Here is a 19,090-nt window from a genome sequence, read left to right as displayed (position 1 = left end):
TACTCTCTAACACACAGTTCATCAGCTTCTCCTGAATATCTATGGCACACAATGTCCTGCATTTTTGATAGAATATAAAATATGTGTTTCTTGTCTCCTCCCAGCAAAACTGAAAGCCCCTTAACAGCCAAGCATATAGTAAATGCTGGACAAATACTTGTGGTGGTGAATGTTGATTTGGGTTGTCGAGTGTTTCTTACACAAGCACTAACACTCGCCTGTTCTTGCCTTCCCAGGGGACGTTCTGGTGTTTCTGGACAGCCACTGCGAGGTGAATAAAGTATGGCTGGAGCCCCTGCTGAACGCCATTGCCAAGGACCCCCAAATGGTGGTGTGTCCTCTGATAGATGTCATTGATTATCTGACCCTGGAATACAAGCCCTCTCCTGTTGTAAGGGGAGCTTTCAACTGGCATCTACAATTTAAATGGGATCATGTTTTCTCTTATGAGATGGATGGACCAGAAGGACCTACTAGACCTATCCGGTGAGATTTCTTCTGGTAATGGAAAAATAGCATATAGGTATTGGGAGCAGGGGGAAGCTTTCAGAGATTATTACTTGGATTTCTCAAGCTTAATGAAGAGAAGTATTTTTTTTTAATTTACCTCGTTTTCTAGAAATCTACAGTAATAGAATGTGGTAGGTTTTGTTTCTTTAATTGAAAAGGAGCATCTCAGTCCAGTTCGGAGTACCACCATGGTTAGTATCCCTCTGATTTCAGATGTCCAGCTTTAAAATATGGACTTGCTTCTCAGGAACAGGTTGCATGTTGATCAGTGATCAAAATACTAGCAGTGTGAATAGCCCAGAAAAAGTCAATATCTTTGCCAAATTCATATATAAAATATTTATGCAAGTGCTTCCATCTGTAATTTTGTAGGTTGAGATGAATTTGATTTTCCTGGAATATTAGTCTTGGAAAATATGTTTCTAAATATGAGAATAATTTGAATATTATGACTTCTAACTGCATTTATGAGACTGTTTCTCAAGAGACTTCCTCCAGATCACTGCCACATTTACTGGTAACATTGACACCAGACTCACTTCTCTTTTAATGTTAACTTCTTTGTTTCGCAAACCACATGAGTCAATTTTCTAACACCATAGCCTAGCAAGTCCTTGATCTCTGCCTCTATTTTAATTTAGCTAGAGCTATGTGATCTTGCACGAGCTATTTAACCTCTCTGCACCTTATTTCTTTATCTATAAGTCTGGAGAATAACAGTACTTCACAGGGCTGTTATGAAAATTAAATGACATCTATCAAAGCTTAGGACAGTATCTGTCCATAGTAAGTGCTACATAAATGTTAGATATTTAATATTATTCCTATAGCCATATGCTGGATCTTTCATCTTCTAAATTAGCAGATATCCCTCTTCGTGGCCACAACCTAGGACCCTTCTAGCTTTTTCCTGCTTTGTTCCCCACACACCCACCCTTGGACATCATCAGGATCTCCAGTTCCTTGATTTTACCCCTCACGGTTTTCTTTCTGCTTCTGTGGTCTAGACTTTCTGATCTATAAATTCTCTTCTCTTCTTGCCAGTACCATCAGCTGCCACATCCCACTGTACTTCTGCCACGATGGCCCTGCACAGCCCCAACTCAGGTTCAATTCCACCATCTATTTCCTTTGTTCCTTTAAGAGACGCGAATTCATATGTCTAGACATTGATGGTCTCCAGCCTCACGCTGCCCTGCATCCCTTTATCCACTCATTCCCAAAAGTGGGTATTCCAGTTCTACTCTATTACTTCCCTTAATCCCAATAGCTGCCCCTGCCCTGAACCCCTACTCTTAGTAAGCAACCTGACCTCCTAATTCAAGGATGAAATAAAGACTAAGAATCGGGAGGAATGACTGGGAGATTCTGTAGTATCAATACTTTATGCCAGGATATAATGGGCTATTACGCAGCCGTTAAGCATGACCACGTATGAACACTGCATAGCCACCTTCCAGATCTCCCATTGCCTCCTCTAATCCAGTGATTAACCAGCTCCAGGAGACCCATCCTTTGTGATGATTCTCAAATCATATCTGTCTATCTCTCTGATGGTCCTCATGGCCCAAGCCATCACTGCCCCAGGCTTAGACTCTACACCCTAAGGGACAGTCTGGTTTGCAGCTCCTCCTCATTCCATTCTCTCTGGTGCTACGTTAATTTTCTTAAAACACCACTTGGTGCCTGTCACCAATCTTGTTTATTGTCTTTCTGCTGCCTTTAGGATAACATGCAGATTCCTTCCTATAACTTCCATTGTGTATGACTCTGATCTTTCCTCTGCCCCAGCCATCCCTTATTAGCTGTTTAGGACTGCCATGTACAGCTGCACAGGCGGTGCACTGCACATTTCCAGAAGGCACTGCTCACAAAGACTATAGGTGATCAGCATCCCTGGAGTTGTGTATTAAGGCAGCCCTGAGCTGGGCCAGTCACCTGTCCCAGCTTCAGTATCTTCATCTGTAAAATGGTAGGTATGATAATAATAATACCTCCCTCTCTGGATTATTGAGGGCATTACATGAGCCAATACTTATAAAGCACATAACTAAAGGCCTGACATGGAGGACGCAAAATGGTAGCTATTGTTAATGTTACAGACTTCAGCATGAAAAGGAACAAAGATATACTTCATTTAAATAAAACATATGTAAAAATTTTGATTTACTCAAAAATAAAAAAATAAAGCATCAATCTTTTGAGTTCATTTCAAAGTAATTAAAATGAAGTTACTTTTAGTAAGAAGTAGCTGAAGTATGCCATTTACCAAAAAATTGACATAAGTTTTGTAATTTTTCTGTATCTCACATTTTAAATATTTTTTAGGCTCTAAAAATTCAGTATGGAAATTGGATTTCTAATATTCCATTGCTGAAAAGTAGCATTTTTGCGACTCTTGTATATACATTTGTAAATGCTTTTTGAAAAGTTGGCAATATAAAAGTTTTATAAATATTCCTTTTCTTTAATTCTACTTCTTACAATTTATCCTTAAGGAGTTGAGAGATAAGTCCAGAATTGTATATTGTATCATATTTATTCTAGTAAGAAAATCAAAACAACACAAATGTTCAATACTAAAATGGTTAAAAAAGTATATTCGTATTTTGTAGAATATTATAGAGTTAAAATTTTTGAAGACTAGTTAACCAAAAAGGAAAATTCTCACAGTATGTTCAATTTAAAAAAATCAGGCTATAAAAAACTTAAATCAGTATAATGTGGAATCTAAAATGTGATACAAATGAACTTATTTGGAAAACAGAAACAGACTCACGGACTCAGAAAACAAACTTACAGTCACCGAAGGGGGAAGGCTGGGGAGGGATAAACTAGGAATTTGGTATTAACATATATATATACTACCATATATAATATGAATAATCAACAAGGACCTACTGTGTAGCACAGGGAACCATATTCAATATCTTTTAATAACCTATAGTGGAAAAGAATATGAAAAATAATATATATGTCTATTTGAGTCACTTTGCTATAAATCAGAAACTAACAAAACATTGTAAACCAACTTTACTGCAATTAAAAAAGACATATCAGTGTAACACCAATTGTGTGATTATATATGTATATATTACACATGGAATATATATGATACGTATGTGTTATAATACAATTACAATGTATAATAATATATGTAAGAACGTAGGTGAAACTTAAAACAATCAAGGAAAATCGTGGCCTTGAGTCTCCACCAGTGACACTCATAGGCCCCCAGGGAGGGGGACACGCAGGGACCAGCTTCATCCAGTTACCAGATAGCATGACTCCTAGCAGAATGCAGGCATGCTGTTCTCTCTCACAATTAAAAAAATAACGTGATTTTGTTTTATCAGCCATTTCCCCTTTCCTTTCCTCTCCTTGGTATTAAACCCCTAGACAGAGTTGTCAGGATCGCTCTCTCCAGTTCTGTTAAACTGTTCACTCGTCTTTAAACTCACTTCAGGTGGGCTTTGCCCTCCCCGCTACCTCACACTGTCACGTCCAGTCCTCAGTCCTGGTCTCACGTGGCCTATCAGCCGCGTCCTCTCCCTTCTCTTTGACGGTCCGCCTTCCCGTGGCCCCCAGACCACCACGGCCCCCAGCTCTTCCTCCTCCCTCACCACTGGTTCCTTCCAACCCCTTTGCCGGTTCCTCCTCCTCTCCCCGACCTCTCGCTGTTGGAGTGCCCAGGGCTCTGTCCTCTTCAGCTCCCCTTGCTCACGGAGCGCTTCTCATCCACCTTGTACTGGAGATGCCTAGACGTACACCTCCAGCTCTGACCTCTCTCAGAACACGACTCATCTATCCAGCTGCCTACTGACACCTCCACCTGCATGCTCAACAGACATCTCAGATAGGTCCAACACTGAACCTTCCCACCAAAACTTTGTTCCACCTATAGCATTCCCCATTTCACTGTGTGGTAACTCTAGGGAATTTCCTAGTGGTCCAGTGGTTAGGACTTTGCGCTTCCACTGCAGGGAGCATGGGTTCGATCCCTGGTCGGGTACTGAGATCCCATATGTGTGACGTGGCCGAAGAAACAAAAACAAAGCCAAAAAAATCAGTGCATGGTAACTCTATCTTCCAGGTTACCCAGGCCAAAAACATTGGGGTCAACCTTGACCCTTCTCTTCCTCTAGCTCCCCACATCCCACCCGTAGCGAATTCTGCTGGCTCCAGCTTCAAAATCTATGTAGAATTCAACCACATCTCACCTCCTTCATTGCTGTGCCCTATCCAAGGTTCCATCGTCTTTGTCTGGGACCACGGCAACAATCTCTAACTAGTCTCCCTACTTTCACCTTTGCCTGTTGATGAACTAATTTATCCCTAACACATCATAGTGGCTTTACATATACTTTTTAGAACAGATGAATGAATGAATATGTAATTATTTTCAAACTACTTAATTTGGTATTATTAGGCCCTGCTCTTGGTGGACACAAAAAGGTGCTTTGTAACATTGTGGTTTTCCCAGAAGTAAATTTGAGAATTCACTTAGTACCTTTAGAAAGAGAGATCTCTAAATTCCCACTACCCAATTCATCCCTGTGGGAAGCTCACATACTAAAGATAATTTTCCCTGTCACCAGACAACGTTTTACAATAGATTGCTTACAAAATTTGGTGAGAGCTAAGTTAAAGCTGTTGTTGCCTATTTTGTGGTAGCTGTGGTTTTAACTTAGTAATTTGACATAACTTAAATGTATATTAGGAAAATTTTGGTGTTAGTTAATATGGGTGTTTCCTAGTTTTTAACTGTTACCACCAATATTCAATATAATTTTGGCCAATATCCATAATGAATGAATATGTAGAATCAATTTAATATTTGTGTGTCCTTTTTAGATCACCTGCAATGGCTGGAGGAATTTTTGCTATAAATAGGCATTATTTTAATGAAATTGGACAGTACGACAAGGGCATGAGTCTCTGGGGAGCAGAAAATTTGGAACTTTCACTAAGGGTAATTCAGATTTTTTGTTTTAAATAGTTACCTTTGTACACAGAAAGTAAAATCTAACTTTAAGTCACATGATATGCTGTGGCAACTATTCCCTGTTTCCCTACAGTAGCATCTGGGGCCATTCAGGTGTCCCATCAAGTAAATGATTTATGGCAGGGGTCCCCAAACCCGGGGCTAGGGACTGGTACCGGCCTGTGGCCTATTACACCGGGCCGCACAGCAGGAGGTGAGTGGCAGGCGAGCAAGTGAAGCTTCATCTGTACTTACAGCCGCTGCCCATCCATTGCATCACTGCCTGAGCTCCACATCCTCTCAGGTCAGTGGCAGCATTAGATTCTCATAGGAGCACGAACCCTACTGTGAACTGCACACGCGAGGGACCTAGGTTTCATGCTCCTTATGAGAATCTAAGAATCTAATGCCTGGAGCTGAGGCGGTCCTGTCACCCCCAGATGGGACCATCTAGTTGCAGGAAAACAAGCTCAGGACTCCCACTGATTCTGCATTATGGTGAGTTGTGTCATTCTTTCATTATATATTGCAATGTAATAATAATAGAAATAAAGTGCACAATAAATGTAATGTGCTTGAATCATCCTGAAAGCATCCCCCCCACCCCGTCTGTGGAAAAATTGTCTTCCACGAAACCAATCCCTGGTGCCAAAAAGGTTGGGGACTGCTGATTTATGGGATTCCTTATAGAAATGGAAAACCTTTAATAAAATATCAGATTTTCTTACCTATTTTATTTCTAATGTATGGTATGTCAAATTGACCTGATATTTTTAATCTATTTGTGGGATCTTTTTTTATTATTACTGATTGCCTTGGTAGTTGCAGCACATTGGAAAAAAACGCAGGATTCAGAGGTAGGGGACTTGGGTGTCACTGAATATATGGGCTGTCTTAGGTCTCAGTTCCTCCATCTGTAAAGTGAGAGGATTTGGTACAAGATGTCTGAGTTGTCTCCTAGCTCTTAAATCCTGAGATACCCGCTACAACAGGGAAGAAACTTGAAAACATTATGGTAAGTAGAAGAAGCCAGACACAAAAGGCCATATAAGTCCATTCGCATGAAATGTCCAGACTAAGGCAATCCACAGAAACAGAGAGTAAAGTAGAGGTTGCCAGAGGCCAGGGGAAGTGAGTGACTGATGCAGGGGGAAGCGAGTGACTGATAACGGGTACCAGATTTCTTCGTGGGGTGGTGAGATGTTCCAGAACTAGGTGGTGATGATTTGCACAACCTTGTGAAAACACTGAAAATCACCAAGTTGTAGACTTTAGAAGGGTGGATTTCTGTGGTGTATAAATTATATCTCAATAAAAACAGATTTAATTTTTTTTAAAAATCCTATGATATTAGAATACTAGACATTAGACATTAGGGTGAGTCTCAGCCCTACCACTCACTTGCTGCATGATTCTTGGCAGGTCATTCCTTTTTCTAGTTCTCAGTTTCCTCACCAGTTAAAACAGGAATAGTAAAAAATGCCATTCTCAGAATTTTATAAAGATTTAATGTGGAAATTCCATGGTGATCCAGTGATTAGGAGTCTGTGCTTTCACTGCTGAGGGCCTGCGTTCAATTCCCGGTCAGGGAACTAAGATCCTGCAAGCTGCACGCTCAGAAAAAAAAAAATTTAATGAAATAACTGGGGTGGAGAATAAGGTACATAGTAGATATTCCTGGAGAGTCTGAAGAAAATACTATGGTATGACAATTCAAACGTTTATCATATGTTTATTATAGGTAATTTTTTGTATTTGACTGAATTTTAATAAATTTTTATAATGATCACTTTGAACTGTGCATAAAAATCTGGGCTGTGAGTTCACCATAATTGCCTTTCACATTTGTTTCTCCCTTTTCTCTGTTCTCTTTTCCCAACAGAGACAACCAGGTGTAGAGAAGACAGCTTAATTTATGACTAAATTCCTATTCTTTCTGAGCTTTAGTTTCCTTACAAGTAAAATGAAGAAAAAAATTCTATTACAACATTGTTGTAAAATTAAGAGATGATTTATAGGAGCTGATAAATCAGTGACAGCAATGATTGTTCTACTTAAAATGCTGCCATCTGTTCTTTGTACTCTCTGAAACCATCTGCAGTGATTATACTTTGAATTGCATTTCTCTCAGCATGTTTACCAGATTTGCTTTTTGTGTTTTTTCAGTTTTTTTCTGCTTTGGATTTTATCTCCCTCTTTCTTTTTTTGGCTGGCTACTTTCTACATTTTTAAAAGTTAGTTCCAGCACAGTCTTCCTTTGTAATGCTTCAGATACCTTATTTTGAACATAGGAATATCTAGAGCAATATATTTTCCCTCCAAGCCCCTATTTGGCAGTATCCTGTAAGTTCATTATTTTCATTGCTTATTTTTTTTCCCACTCATTTGTTCCCTTCTGATCCAGGTATTATTTTTGTGAACCGGTGCCTTTGGTACTTTCTATTGCTTGGTGGATTATTCCTCATTTTATTACACTGCTCTCTGAGAAGGAAGCATATGAAATATCCCCTTTCAGGACCTCGTAACTTAATAAGCACATTCTTGTGTCTCAGAATAGAATCAATTTTTTGAGTGATACATATTTGAAAAGTGACTGTATCCCTTGTCTTGGCCTTACTTTCCCTCCAGACAGCAAAAAACAGCTAACTTATTACTCAAGTGCACTTATTATCTTTGCTTCAATATTTTCAGCTACTTCATTCCAAATAGCCCCTTCATATGTTTTAAGTATGCTTGGGTCTCTCCTTTCATAAATAAATATGTAAATTAATAAATAGCTAGGCACTCTCTTGACACCAGCAGACCTCTCTACCTGAGTAACCTGGTTTTTCCTAAGGAAAGATCAGCTACACCTGTATCTATTTCATTTCTCACTCTCTCTTCATTCCAGTAAATCAGCATCCTGGAGGCCCTCAGCATCCTTCCTCTGACATCATTTCTGGCACTGTCACCAGTTTCATATCGGTGCCCCTAATTGGTGCTTTTGATCATCCATGTACTTGAGGTTACTGTAGCATCTGACATAGTAGTCTTTTCCCGAAGTTTTCTTTGGTTTTAGGACAAAATCCAAGAAAAATCCCCTAGTGTTGCTCGGCTGTTCTCAATCACCTTCACAGGAATATCTTCTTTTGTGGGTCTCTTAACCACAAGTGCTCCCAAGGCTGCTCTTCTGGTCAACCCTCGCTTCTCGCCCCATGTGCTCTTCAGGGCTCGGGGCTGACGTGTAGCCACTTTGCACCTGTGAAGCCACGCTAGTTGTTAACTTAGTGCATGATTTCCTCATCTGGTGGGAAAGAACCTCTCCTCTGAGCCAGCTGAATACCTCCCACCCGCCGCCCACCATGCCTCCCTTCTCCACATCTCAGCCTTCCCGTGACCCAAAAACAAAAGGGTAGCACCCGGCGGGGCAGGGCCACCAGGACCTGTGGCGGCACCTGTATTCTCTTCGGCCAGCGTCTGTGCGTGTCCTTGTCAATACTTTTCCTAATACACCTACATCAACTCCCATGGCTGTAACTAACACCTGTGTGGTGGCAAGACCCAAATCTCACTTCCGTTTAGGACTCTCTTGGGAGCTCTAGTGACGTTCAGTGTTCAGCACAGCTGTCGTTTAAGGAGCACCTCCTGCATCAGGCTGTGTCACGTGCTGGGCATCAGAAGACACAGTCCTCACTCATTCATTCATTTGCTCATTCAACAATATTTATTGAGAACCTGTTGGTATGTGCTGAGCGCTGTGTTGGGTGCTAAAATACAGCACTGAAAGCAAAAGTGGTTTCGAATGGCATGAAGCTCCCATTCTGTTTGGGGTAGAGTGAGATGTTTAGTTATTTAGTTTTATTTCTGATAAACACAGTGAAGTAGAAATACAGAGTACTATGAAATCATATAAAAGAGGAGCCTCACCTTGTCTTGGGGGAGGTATGTGTGTGCCACTGCAGAAGTGGATTTAAGTTGTGATGTAAAGGAGAAAAATGTATTTCATTTTCAAGTTCTTATTATGTGTGACATGCCCTGCTCTGGAAGATTACAGATACTAACTCAGCATCATCTCCTATTTTTAATGGGGGAACTGAGGCAGAGAGGTACAGTAACGCCCGAGTTCACAGTGCTCATAAGTAGTGTGCTCCAAACCTGTTGCTTTCTGCCTTGTATGAGCTTCTCAACTTCAGGTCTTGAGACTGCACCTCCCCGCCTCCCAGCTCTGGTTACCCTGTTTCTGAGTCCCTTCTCTCTAAGGCTGGCTGGATATTGGAAGCCTCCAATGCCCCGAATTTGTTTCAGTTGCCCTGAGCTCACTGTCACCATTGCTTGTGGAAAGTGATGATTTGCCGGAGCCCACGAAGCTGCAGCCTCTCTCCCAGCCTCTGAATAGGCCTCATAGCCAGGCTCCAAGCTGGCATTTCTGTGTCCTTGAGAGAGCAGACAGTCCGCTCTGCGACTGGCCCCACTGCCGCAGGGTTCCATCCTGGTGTCCCCAGAGGGGCAAGATACACTCCTCCAGGAACCAGGGCCCCTGCCCTACACTTGGAGGATCACCTACCTCACCCTCCAGACTGAGCTTCTTAGACGCGGGTACCAGCTCAGATTCAGCCCAGGGTTGCTACATCCCTTGGATGCTGTGATTTGAGAGCAAAAAAGCCCGTGCCTGCGGTAGAGAAAGGCTGAAGCTGATTCTCCTGCGTCTGAGTAGGGGAGGGTTGGGCCAGTCGCTCAGCACCCAGGCCCCTGCTCGGACCGTGGCTCTCCACGGCCTCAGTGGGTTACTTTTCTTGGCCCATCTGCTCAGAATTCCCACCCCTCAGGGGTTTCCCCAAGTCCCCCCTTCTCTGCTTGCTCCGTCTTCTCCATAGCCACATCCACGTCACAGTCCCTTGACTAACGGATGCCGATGACACCGTCTCGCTCCTTCCCAGTTCCTCCTCCTGAGTCATAAGCTTGTGTGGCCAATTGCCTACACGTTACCATCGCAGGAATGTCCCACAGTTGCGCTAACCCCAGATCCTTCCTCCCATGGTCCCTCTCTGAGTGGATGACATGCTACCCCTCCGCCACCCCGCCAAGTACCCGCCCACATCCCACACCGAGAACCTCCTCAGACTCCGCTCTCCCTCTGCTGCCCCACGTTAACCTCACCTTATCTGGGCAGTTCTACCTGTAAATCACCACTTTCTTCTTCTCCCGCCACCGTAATCTATGGCTACAGCTTTGATGTAATTTCTTCAGGAAGACTTTCTTGACGGTATCTTCCTTCCCCCTGCACACACGTGCACACCTGCGCGCGCCCAAGTCCGGGATCCGTTCTCCTCCTATGCATGCTCCCCCCGTGACAGCACTTACTGTGCTGTGTCACAGTTGTCCCTTGTCTGTGTGTGCAGGGCAGGCTGTGTAGACACGCAGCCTGTATGGTGGCATGCGATACCACATTTAGAGGGACCCCACCCTTGATACAATGCTCTGCTGTTGCCATCTGTTAATAATTTTTGATCCTGAGACCCCATTCTTGTTTTGTGCTGGGCCCTGCCCGTTGTGCGTTCCCGCCAGCTGTGAGCTCCGTGAGGGCAGGGACAAGGTCTGGCCTGTTCAAAATGTGTTCTCAGCACCTGGTACTTTGACTATGTAAAAAATAGTCGAGAAGTATATGCTGAGTAGTTGAACCACTCAGGGTCCAAAGGGCCCCATGTGTAAGTGATCAGAAGAGCAGACTCCTTGCAGGGTTGCTGTGTGCGTTCACAGAGGCCACGTGCCTAAAGCGTCTGACACAGCTTCTGCCCCTAAAGTGCCCTCAGCCAATGTTCGTGCCTTTCTTTTTATGCTACAGCTGCCGCAGAGTTCTAATTTAAAATGGTATCTGGGCAGCGGCCTCTCCTGGCTTTCTACTAAGATATTTACTGAGACTGGAAAAGATGAGATCCCACTAGAAATTAAAATGAATAGGCAGCCTGTATCTGGGAGGCAGCCCCATAACTGTGAGGCCAGCAAGGTCAGCTGAGAAACTCCTACCCTGCTTTGTTGCACAATGCGCCCTGCTTCCCCTCCCAGATGCAGATTACAGACGGAGAGTAGGAAGATACTCAGTAATGCCCCGGTTTCTGCCCACTGACTTGGAAAGTGGACAGCCTTCCAACCCATATGCGTCAGTGGAGAAGGCCAGGGAGGCTGCACCAGAATGAGTGAGGAGAGGACGGCAAGTTAAGGCTGGCAAGGGAGGCCGCAGAGGACCCTGTGGAGGCCTTATGTGCAGTGAAATGCCGCCTATATGTTTTAAGTAGAGAGTGACAGTGGCCGTGGAGGCTGACATAGTAGAGGAGACGCTGGCAGACCAGGAGTTTCTTGCAATAACCTGGACAAAGGGTGGCGATGGACGGAACCAGAGCAGTGGCAATGGAGCTGGAAAGAACTCGACAAATTCCAGGCGTGTTTACAAGTAGAATGGACGGACCCTGGAGACTGACCAGCAGAGTGGATGTTGAGAGAAAGGGGTGTCATGGCCAACCCAGTGATCAGTGAGCTAATACCATGGTGATGCTTGTTACAAACCAACTCACGGCTGGGTGGCTTAGAACAGGAAGCATCTACTTTTTTCTTTCCTACGTCTGTGGGTTGGCCAGCGCGGCTGTGCCTCGGAGTGTATGCTGGCAGGGTTGGGCTCTGGGCTCTGAGTTTGGTCAGCTCTGATCATCATTCTAGTAGTAGCAACTCTGGGCACATTCTTCTCATGTTGACAGGCAGGAGTGCAAAAGTCAAGCCAGACTACACAGCATCCTTAAAGCCTCCACAGGCTTCGTGTCTGCTTACAAGCCCAAAGTCAGTGTGTCAGAGAAATAGACTGTGCCCCTTAGTGAGGGTTGGAGAGTGAGATAATATTTGCTGAACAGAATTTCCACCTATCACACCAAGTTTCAGGAATGAGCAGCTAAGTGGATGGAGGTCCTGTTTACTTCCCTCATGTATCAGTTAGCTGTTGCTGTATAACAAACCATCCCAAAATAAGTGGCTTAAAACCACACACAGTTGTTATTCCTCAAAATTTGTTATGTTGCTAAAGTGGTTCTTTTGGTCATAGCCAGGGTGGCTGATTTTACTGGTGTTCATCTGGAGCCTCATCTGGTGCTGGCTAGTATGGGGTAGACTCATTTTCATGCCTGGACATTGGCCCAGTGATAGCTTGGGCAGTGGAGGTGTCCAGACCATTTGTCTCTCATTGTCAGATAGGCTAGAGAGGCTCATTCACAGTGAAGTGGTCACAAGGTTCCCAAGAGCAGCAAGAGAAGGCAAGTCCCGGAGTGCTGCAAATGCTTTGCAAGCATCTGTTTGCGTCACCTTTGTACATGTCCTGTTGGCCAAAGCAAATCACAAGGCCAAGACCAGGTTCAAGAGATGGAGAAATAAACCTTACTTCTTAATGGAATGAAGTACAGAGTTATATTACAATTAAGTGTGCATGTAGGAATGTTGAGCATTTGTGGCCACGTTTGCAATCTACCACATTTCACTACAGCAGAGATGCACTCTAATTTTACAAAACACAAACTCTGAGCACTTCACAAGTATCAGATGATCTAATGCTCGTAACAATCCCATGAGGCAGGTACTGTTGTTATTCTTATTTTACAGGTGAGGAAACTGAGACACAAATAGGCTGAGTAACTTCAATAACTTGTGCCAGATCATGCAGTTCATAGGGGATTTGAACCACACTGAGTGGCCCCAGACTTTGTGCTCTGAACCACTGCACTGTACTAACTCTTAAGGGGATATTCTGCCTTCTCATCATCCTCTTCCTCCTCTAATAATAGTAGTAGTAGTAGTAGTAGTAGTAGTAGAAACAGGGAACTGGACAGACTACTTCCAGCAGTGTATGCGAGAAAGAAAGCTGACCATCACCTACATGAACAATGAGCAGATGTCCAGATGGATCATGTCCCTTTGAGAGTGAACCAAGAGGAAAAGAGCAACTTCGTGGGTCCTGTGAAGATTGGGCTAAATTGCAATTGCTTCCCTCAATTTGATTTTTGAGAAGGTTTCTAAATATGTTTTTTTACTTTTGTTCCTCCTTTATCACTTTTGTTACTTGACTTTTGTTTTCTATTCTGTACTCATAGCCAGATTTCTTTTTTTAATAAAGAGATATTTTGAACACAAGAATGTACCAACAATAACAAGTATTTCTGTATCCATTCTAATTATTAAACAGATATTAATGATTCCCCAAATTCCTTGAGTTCTCACTTTTAAAAAAAGAGAATAAGATATTATAGATGGCTAGTATCAGTTAGCTTTTACTGCATAACAAAGCACCCCCAAGCAGTAGCTTAAATGAGCAACTATTTAGTTCTCAATTCCAGATGAAAATGAGAGCCAGAGAGGGTATGTCTGATCAGAAGCATGTGGCAGAGGTGGTAAAAGAACCTAATTCTTTGGATTTCTGGTCTAAGGGTTTTTCTACTGTGCCACCCATTTTAGAGAAGGAATTCAATGGATATTTTCTAGGCATTTTGTGGGGATGTTTCTGGGTATTTCTAAAGAACTCTAGAGGTTATTTGCACCAGTCATTAGGTCTCATGTTATATCAGAAATTCTGCTTTTGCATTTTCTTTAACATACTCCTTTCTATCTGAGTGATATATTTCTCCATAATACTTCTGAGTATTGCTTTCAGTGAGTTCTTATTTCCCTATTACTGTTCCCTAAACGATTAGGTGGATTTCCTAAGAAAATGTCTATAAAACTGGGAAAAATGACCTTAATCAATTAGAACAAACTTCAGCATGCATCAGAATCACCTAAAGAGCTAGTTAAAATGCAGATTACTGGGTACCCAGACCCAGAGTTTCTAGTTCAGTAGGTCTGGGTGGGCCCAAAGATTTGCATTTCTAAGTTCCCTAGTGTGCTAATGCTGCTGGTCTGGAGACCATGCAAGAATCACTGAATTAAAGTAAACACAAGAGTCATGCAGGTGTACCATACACAAGATTTATGTCACAAGCACATTCTTTGTGGTATTATGTATGATAATAAAAATCAAAAACTACCAAAATGTCCAACAATACAAGACTTTTTAAATAATTTCATATGGACTTCCCTGGTGGCACAGTGGTTAAGAATCTGCCTGCCAATGCAAGGGACATGGGTTCAAGCCCTGCTCCAGATCCCACATGCTGCAGAGCAACTAAGCCCATACGCCACAACTATTGAGCCTGCACTCTAGAGCCCGTGAGCCACAACTATTGAGCCCATGTGCCACAACTACTGAAGCCTGCATGCTTAGAGCCCGTGCTCTGCAACAAGAGAAGCCATTGCAATAAGGAGCCTGTGCACCACAATGAAGAGTAGCCCCCACTTGCTACAACTAGAGAAAGCCATGTGCAGCAATGAAGACCCAAAGCAGCCAACAAATAAATAAATAAATAAATTTATTAAAAATAATAATAATGGTAATTTCACATGGACTTCCCTGGTGGCACAGTGATTAAGAATCCGCCTGCCAAATAGAGACACAGATGTAAAGAACAAACACATGGATACCAAGTGGGGAAATTGGGGAGGGTTGGAGGGAAATGAATTGGGAGATTGGGACTGCCATATATACATTACTAATAAGAAAAAAAATACCAAATTGTACACTCTAAATATATGCAGTTTATTGTAGGTTAACTGTATCTCAATAAAAGTTCTTAAAAAAAAAAAAAGAATCCGCCTGCCAATGCAGGGGACATGGGTTTGATTCCTGGTCTGGGAAGATCCCACGTGCCGCGGAGCAACTAAGCCTGTGCTCCACAACTACTGAGCCCTCGTGCCTAGAGCCTGTGCTCCGCAAAAAGAGAAGCCACTGCATTGAGAAACCTGCACACCACAACGAAGAGTAGCCCCCACTCGCCACAACCAGGGAAAGCCTGTGCACAGCAATGAAGACCCAACACAGCAAAAAAGAAATTAATTGATTTTTAAAAATAACTTCAGAAAACATCAAATGAAAAGAAGCAAGTTATCGTAATATTGTGTATCTATGGATGTATACTTACTTGGCTTAATGTTGACTGGCAATGTTAAAACAAAAGTGATTTTTACTTTTTTCTGTGTGCTTTTCTACATTTTATTAGTTTTTCAATGGTCATATTTTGCTTTTGTGTAATAAAAAGTTATTAAAATTAAAATAAGCATTAAAAATAAGCATTATAAAGAATCTTAAGTACAAAAAAGATGAATAACTGAATTCAGCCACTATCAGTATTTCTCTCGTTACTTGCTTACATCCAGCAATACTTAATCACCTCAGAAAATGTTACTCTCAGAATATTGTTTGAGAATATCCCAAGATAAAATATCTTGCCAGTCTTCCTACATAATCAGCGTCAGAACTGGTCATGTACAAGCAAGGCCGGATCACCTAGTCTTCAGAGCACTGACTGTAGGGCCAGACTTCCAGATGTGTGCTTGGCCGCCGTATCACCGGGCAAGCTTCTTAACCAACGTACCTCTTAGTTTCTTCGTCTGTGAAATAGGGAGGATCACAGTACCTACATGATAGGGTTGTTGTGAGGAGTCAATGAAATAAGAAACTCAATAATTGTTCTTTTTGGTTTTTAATTCAGCAGTTGCCTGTTACTAGCAAATACACATTAACCATTCATATGATTTCTGTTTCTCTTCTGTCTAGATCTGGATGTGCGGAGGCCAACTCTTTATACTCCCCTGCTCCCGGGTAGGGCATGTTGTTAAGCAACACGTCGGAAACTGCACTGGAATTATAAAAGCCTTGGCATATAACAGTGTCAGACTGGCGCACGTTTGGCTAGATGAATACAAGGTGAAGGACATATCCTCGGTTTGGAAAGATGAGTAAGAGTATGGAGAGGCACTGGCTCTAGAGAAGCCTTCTGCTGCCTTCCAGATACCAAATTTTGTACTTTTCCTTAAATTAGGGTACCCCCTTCAGCAGCTCACCCACACATTTTCAGACCCTATTCTCAATTAATTCATTCTAAGCTGCTATACTTGCACCTTATTCTTTTTTTTTAACTAGGGAAACTCAAGTTTCTCAGAAGTAAATCAACCAACACAAGAAGTCTTTTTTTTTTTTTCTCCCTAGATCTATTTTCCCCTCCCAAAGATTGCCCCTCTGTGGCAAATACCTCTCTCTGTCCCCATTCCCATGGGCAAATTTTTATTTTTTATTATTATTTTTTTAACTTTTTTTTTTTATAGCCAATTGACAATGTTGTAGTAGTTTCAGGTGCACAGCAAAGGGACTCAGCTGTGCATGTACGTCTGTCCATTCTTCCCCACACTCCACTCCCATCCAGGCTGCCATGGGCAAAGTTTTAGATTCTCTTCCTCCACTAGCAAGCTCCCAAGTGATGAGGCTGCGGCTGGTCTGGGGACCACATGAGAACCTCTGCTACCTTTTTTCTCTAACAGTCAAAGATTTTTACATCAAAGCCAGGTCCCTTCATTTGTGCATCTTCCCATGACTTAAGTCCCTTGCTGGGACCTTTAGAATGCACATACAGAGAACATATAGATGCAGCTTCATTTTAATTTGAAAGTTCAAACAAATTTGGACAGTTACAAGACCTCATTTCAGATACATGGGTGGAAATATGTAAGAATCTCTCTGTGATATTATATATCCCGGTCTTGATCTAATATTTCTTTATTATTTTAAATTATAAAAGTAATAATACTTCATTTCTTTAGTAATCAGGGCAATATGAATTAAAATCTCAATGAGACATTTCTACACAGCCACCTAGATTGGCAAAACATTTTCAAAGTCTGATGGGACCACGTGTTGGCAAGCGCAGGAAGTCTCAGACACTGTGGGTGGGAGTACTAGTTGCTACAAACTCACTTTGGAAAACAGCTTATCAAGTAGTAAAAGATATGAATATCTCACGATCAGGCAATTCCGTCCTGCACATACACTGCAGAATGCATGCTGTTGTGCCCCAGGACACGCGAACAAGAATGTTTATAAACAGCATTGTTTCTGTTAGCCCAAACGGAATACAACCCAAGTGTTCATCAGGAGTAGAATGGATAAATATGATATGTTTAATCAGTATAATTGTATGTAGCAATGAAAATTTATCAACTTTAGATATACATACAGCAGTATAGGTAAATCTTAAAGCTATAATGGTGAACAAAAGCAGCCAAACCCTGTAGAATATATAATGTATTTTTCCATTTCTATAAAGTAAAAAAAACAGGTCAAACCTTGTAATCTATGCATGAATAATTAGACATCGATGCTAGAAAGAAAAGCAAAGAAATGATGACATAATCAGGATAGCACTTCAAACTGAGAGGATTATGATCAAGAAGGGAAAGGCAAGGGCCTTCTGAGATGCTGGTTATGTTCTTTCTTGTCCTAGTCAGGGTTACTGGGGTTGATTTTTCAACAGTTCATTAAGGTGCACGTTTATATTTTATGTGCTTTTGGGGGGGGTATGTTTATATTTCCTGATTTTTAAAAAATTATTTTTAAAAAAGTAAAGCGGGTGCATTTTTTTAAAAAGTAAGCTTTCTAAGCTCACAGTTCCGCCCCTCAGAAACCATCACTAAATTACAGTCTGTAGTGTCCTGTTAACCTGCACACAAGTATGTACCCTTGTCTTTTACATAACTAGATTTGAACGGCAATATTTTGTTTTGCAATTTTTCCATTTATTAGTAGAATTAAAAAAATACTTTCAAAGTCTTTCAAAACCAGAGCATATAAACATATCATTCTTTTAAATATTTCCTTGGTGAGTAGGTCTCCTAAAATTGATCCCATTTATAAATAGCGCCCAGAAATAAACACTCAGATCATCTCAGCTTTGATATTCCTTAACCCTGCTGAAATGAACATCCTTTACACATATCTTATTGCACATTTGTGCAGATATAAATTGAATAAATCTTAGAGACATGGACTCGTGGACCATGAATTAGTGCATCTTAAATCTTGATGAATAATGTCCAAAGTGGCCTTCACTGTCCACACTGTCACCTACACTGCCATCAAATGTATTTTATAAAAGTGCCTGTCTCCCCACAACTATTCCAACCTTGGTTTTCATTAAACTTTGTATTTCTTCTAGGGTTAAAAAATGATATCTTATTGTTTAAAATTGCATTTCTTTAACTATGAGAGATTTTGAGGTTTCTTTCTTTTTTTTTTCCCTGTGATCAGAGGTCACAGATTTAAATGATTGACTTGAGTTAGGACTGAGTAGTTTACTGAATTTCATGGGGGATATAGTTACCAACAGTTCCATCTAATATAAAAAGCATGTAATGTTTGGCATAAAATCAATGGACTGTATGACAGTTTGCTGGGAAGTTGAGTGAGTGCCATTGGACGTCAGGCTTTGGACAGGGAGGTGTGGCCTAAGGTCTTCTCTGCCTTCACTCCAAAACGAAGACACCCTCCCTCAGGCCCATTCCCTGCACCAGTCCCCCCTGGGGAACTAGGAGTGGCAAGACATGATGGCAAAGACCTAACGATCCCTGGGGAGAAGCCAACGTGGTTTGCCCATGCTATGCTAATTTGGGTAAGCAAGCTCCTCTCATCCAACAGTAGTACGATGCTATTATACCAGGCAC

At 41.9% G+C, this 19,090-nt stretch overlaps 1 protein-coding gene across 3 annotated transcripts in view; it reads left to right on the top strand.

The window, feature by feature from the left end:
• GALNTL5 (polypeptide N-acetylgalactosaminyltransferase like 5) overlaps positions 1-19,090 on the top strand; it is a 66,551-nt gene that overhangs the window by 46,373 nt on the left and 1,088 nt on the right. Inside the window, exons 7-9 of one of the 3 annotated variants that reach the window (XM_057732044.1) lie at positions 237-486; positions 5,365-5,482; positions 16,155-16,304. In XM_057732044.1, coding sequence (XP_057588027.1) covers positions 237-486; positions 5,365-5,482; positions 16,155-16,304 — 518 coding nt within the window. Of the gene's footprint in view, positions 1-236; positions 487-2,301; positions 2,412-5,364; positions 5,483-16,154; positions 16,305-19,090 lie in introns of those variants that run through there. The other 2 variants (XM_057732045.1, XM_057732046.1) reach the window with 2 other exon arrangements.

This window comes from Hippopotamus amphibius, chromosome 4 (assembly GCF_030028045.1).
Source record: "Hippopotamus amphibius kiboko isolate mHipAmp2 chromosome 4, mHipAmp2.hap2, whole genome shotgun sequence".
Classification (NCBI taxonomy): Eukaryota; Metazoa; Chordata; class Mammalia; order Artiodactyla; family Hippopotamidae; genus Hippopotamus; species Hippopotamus amphibius.
Note: the sequence above shows the minus strand (reverse complement) of the source record. Positions and strands in the feature narration are given on the sequence as shown.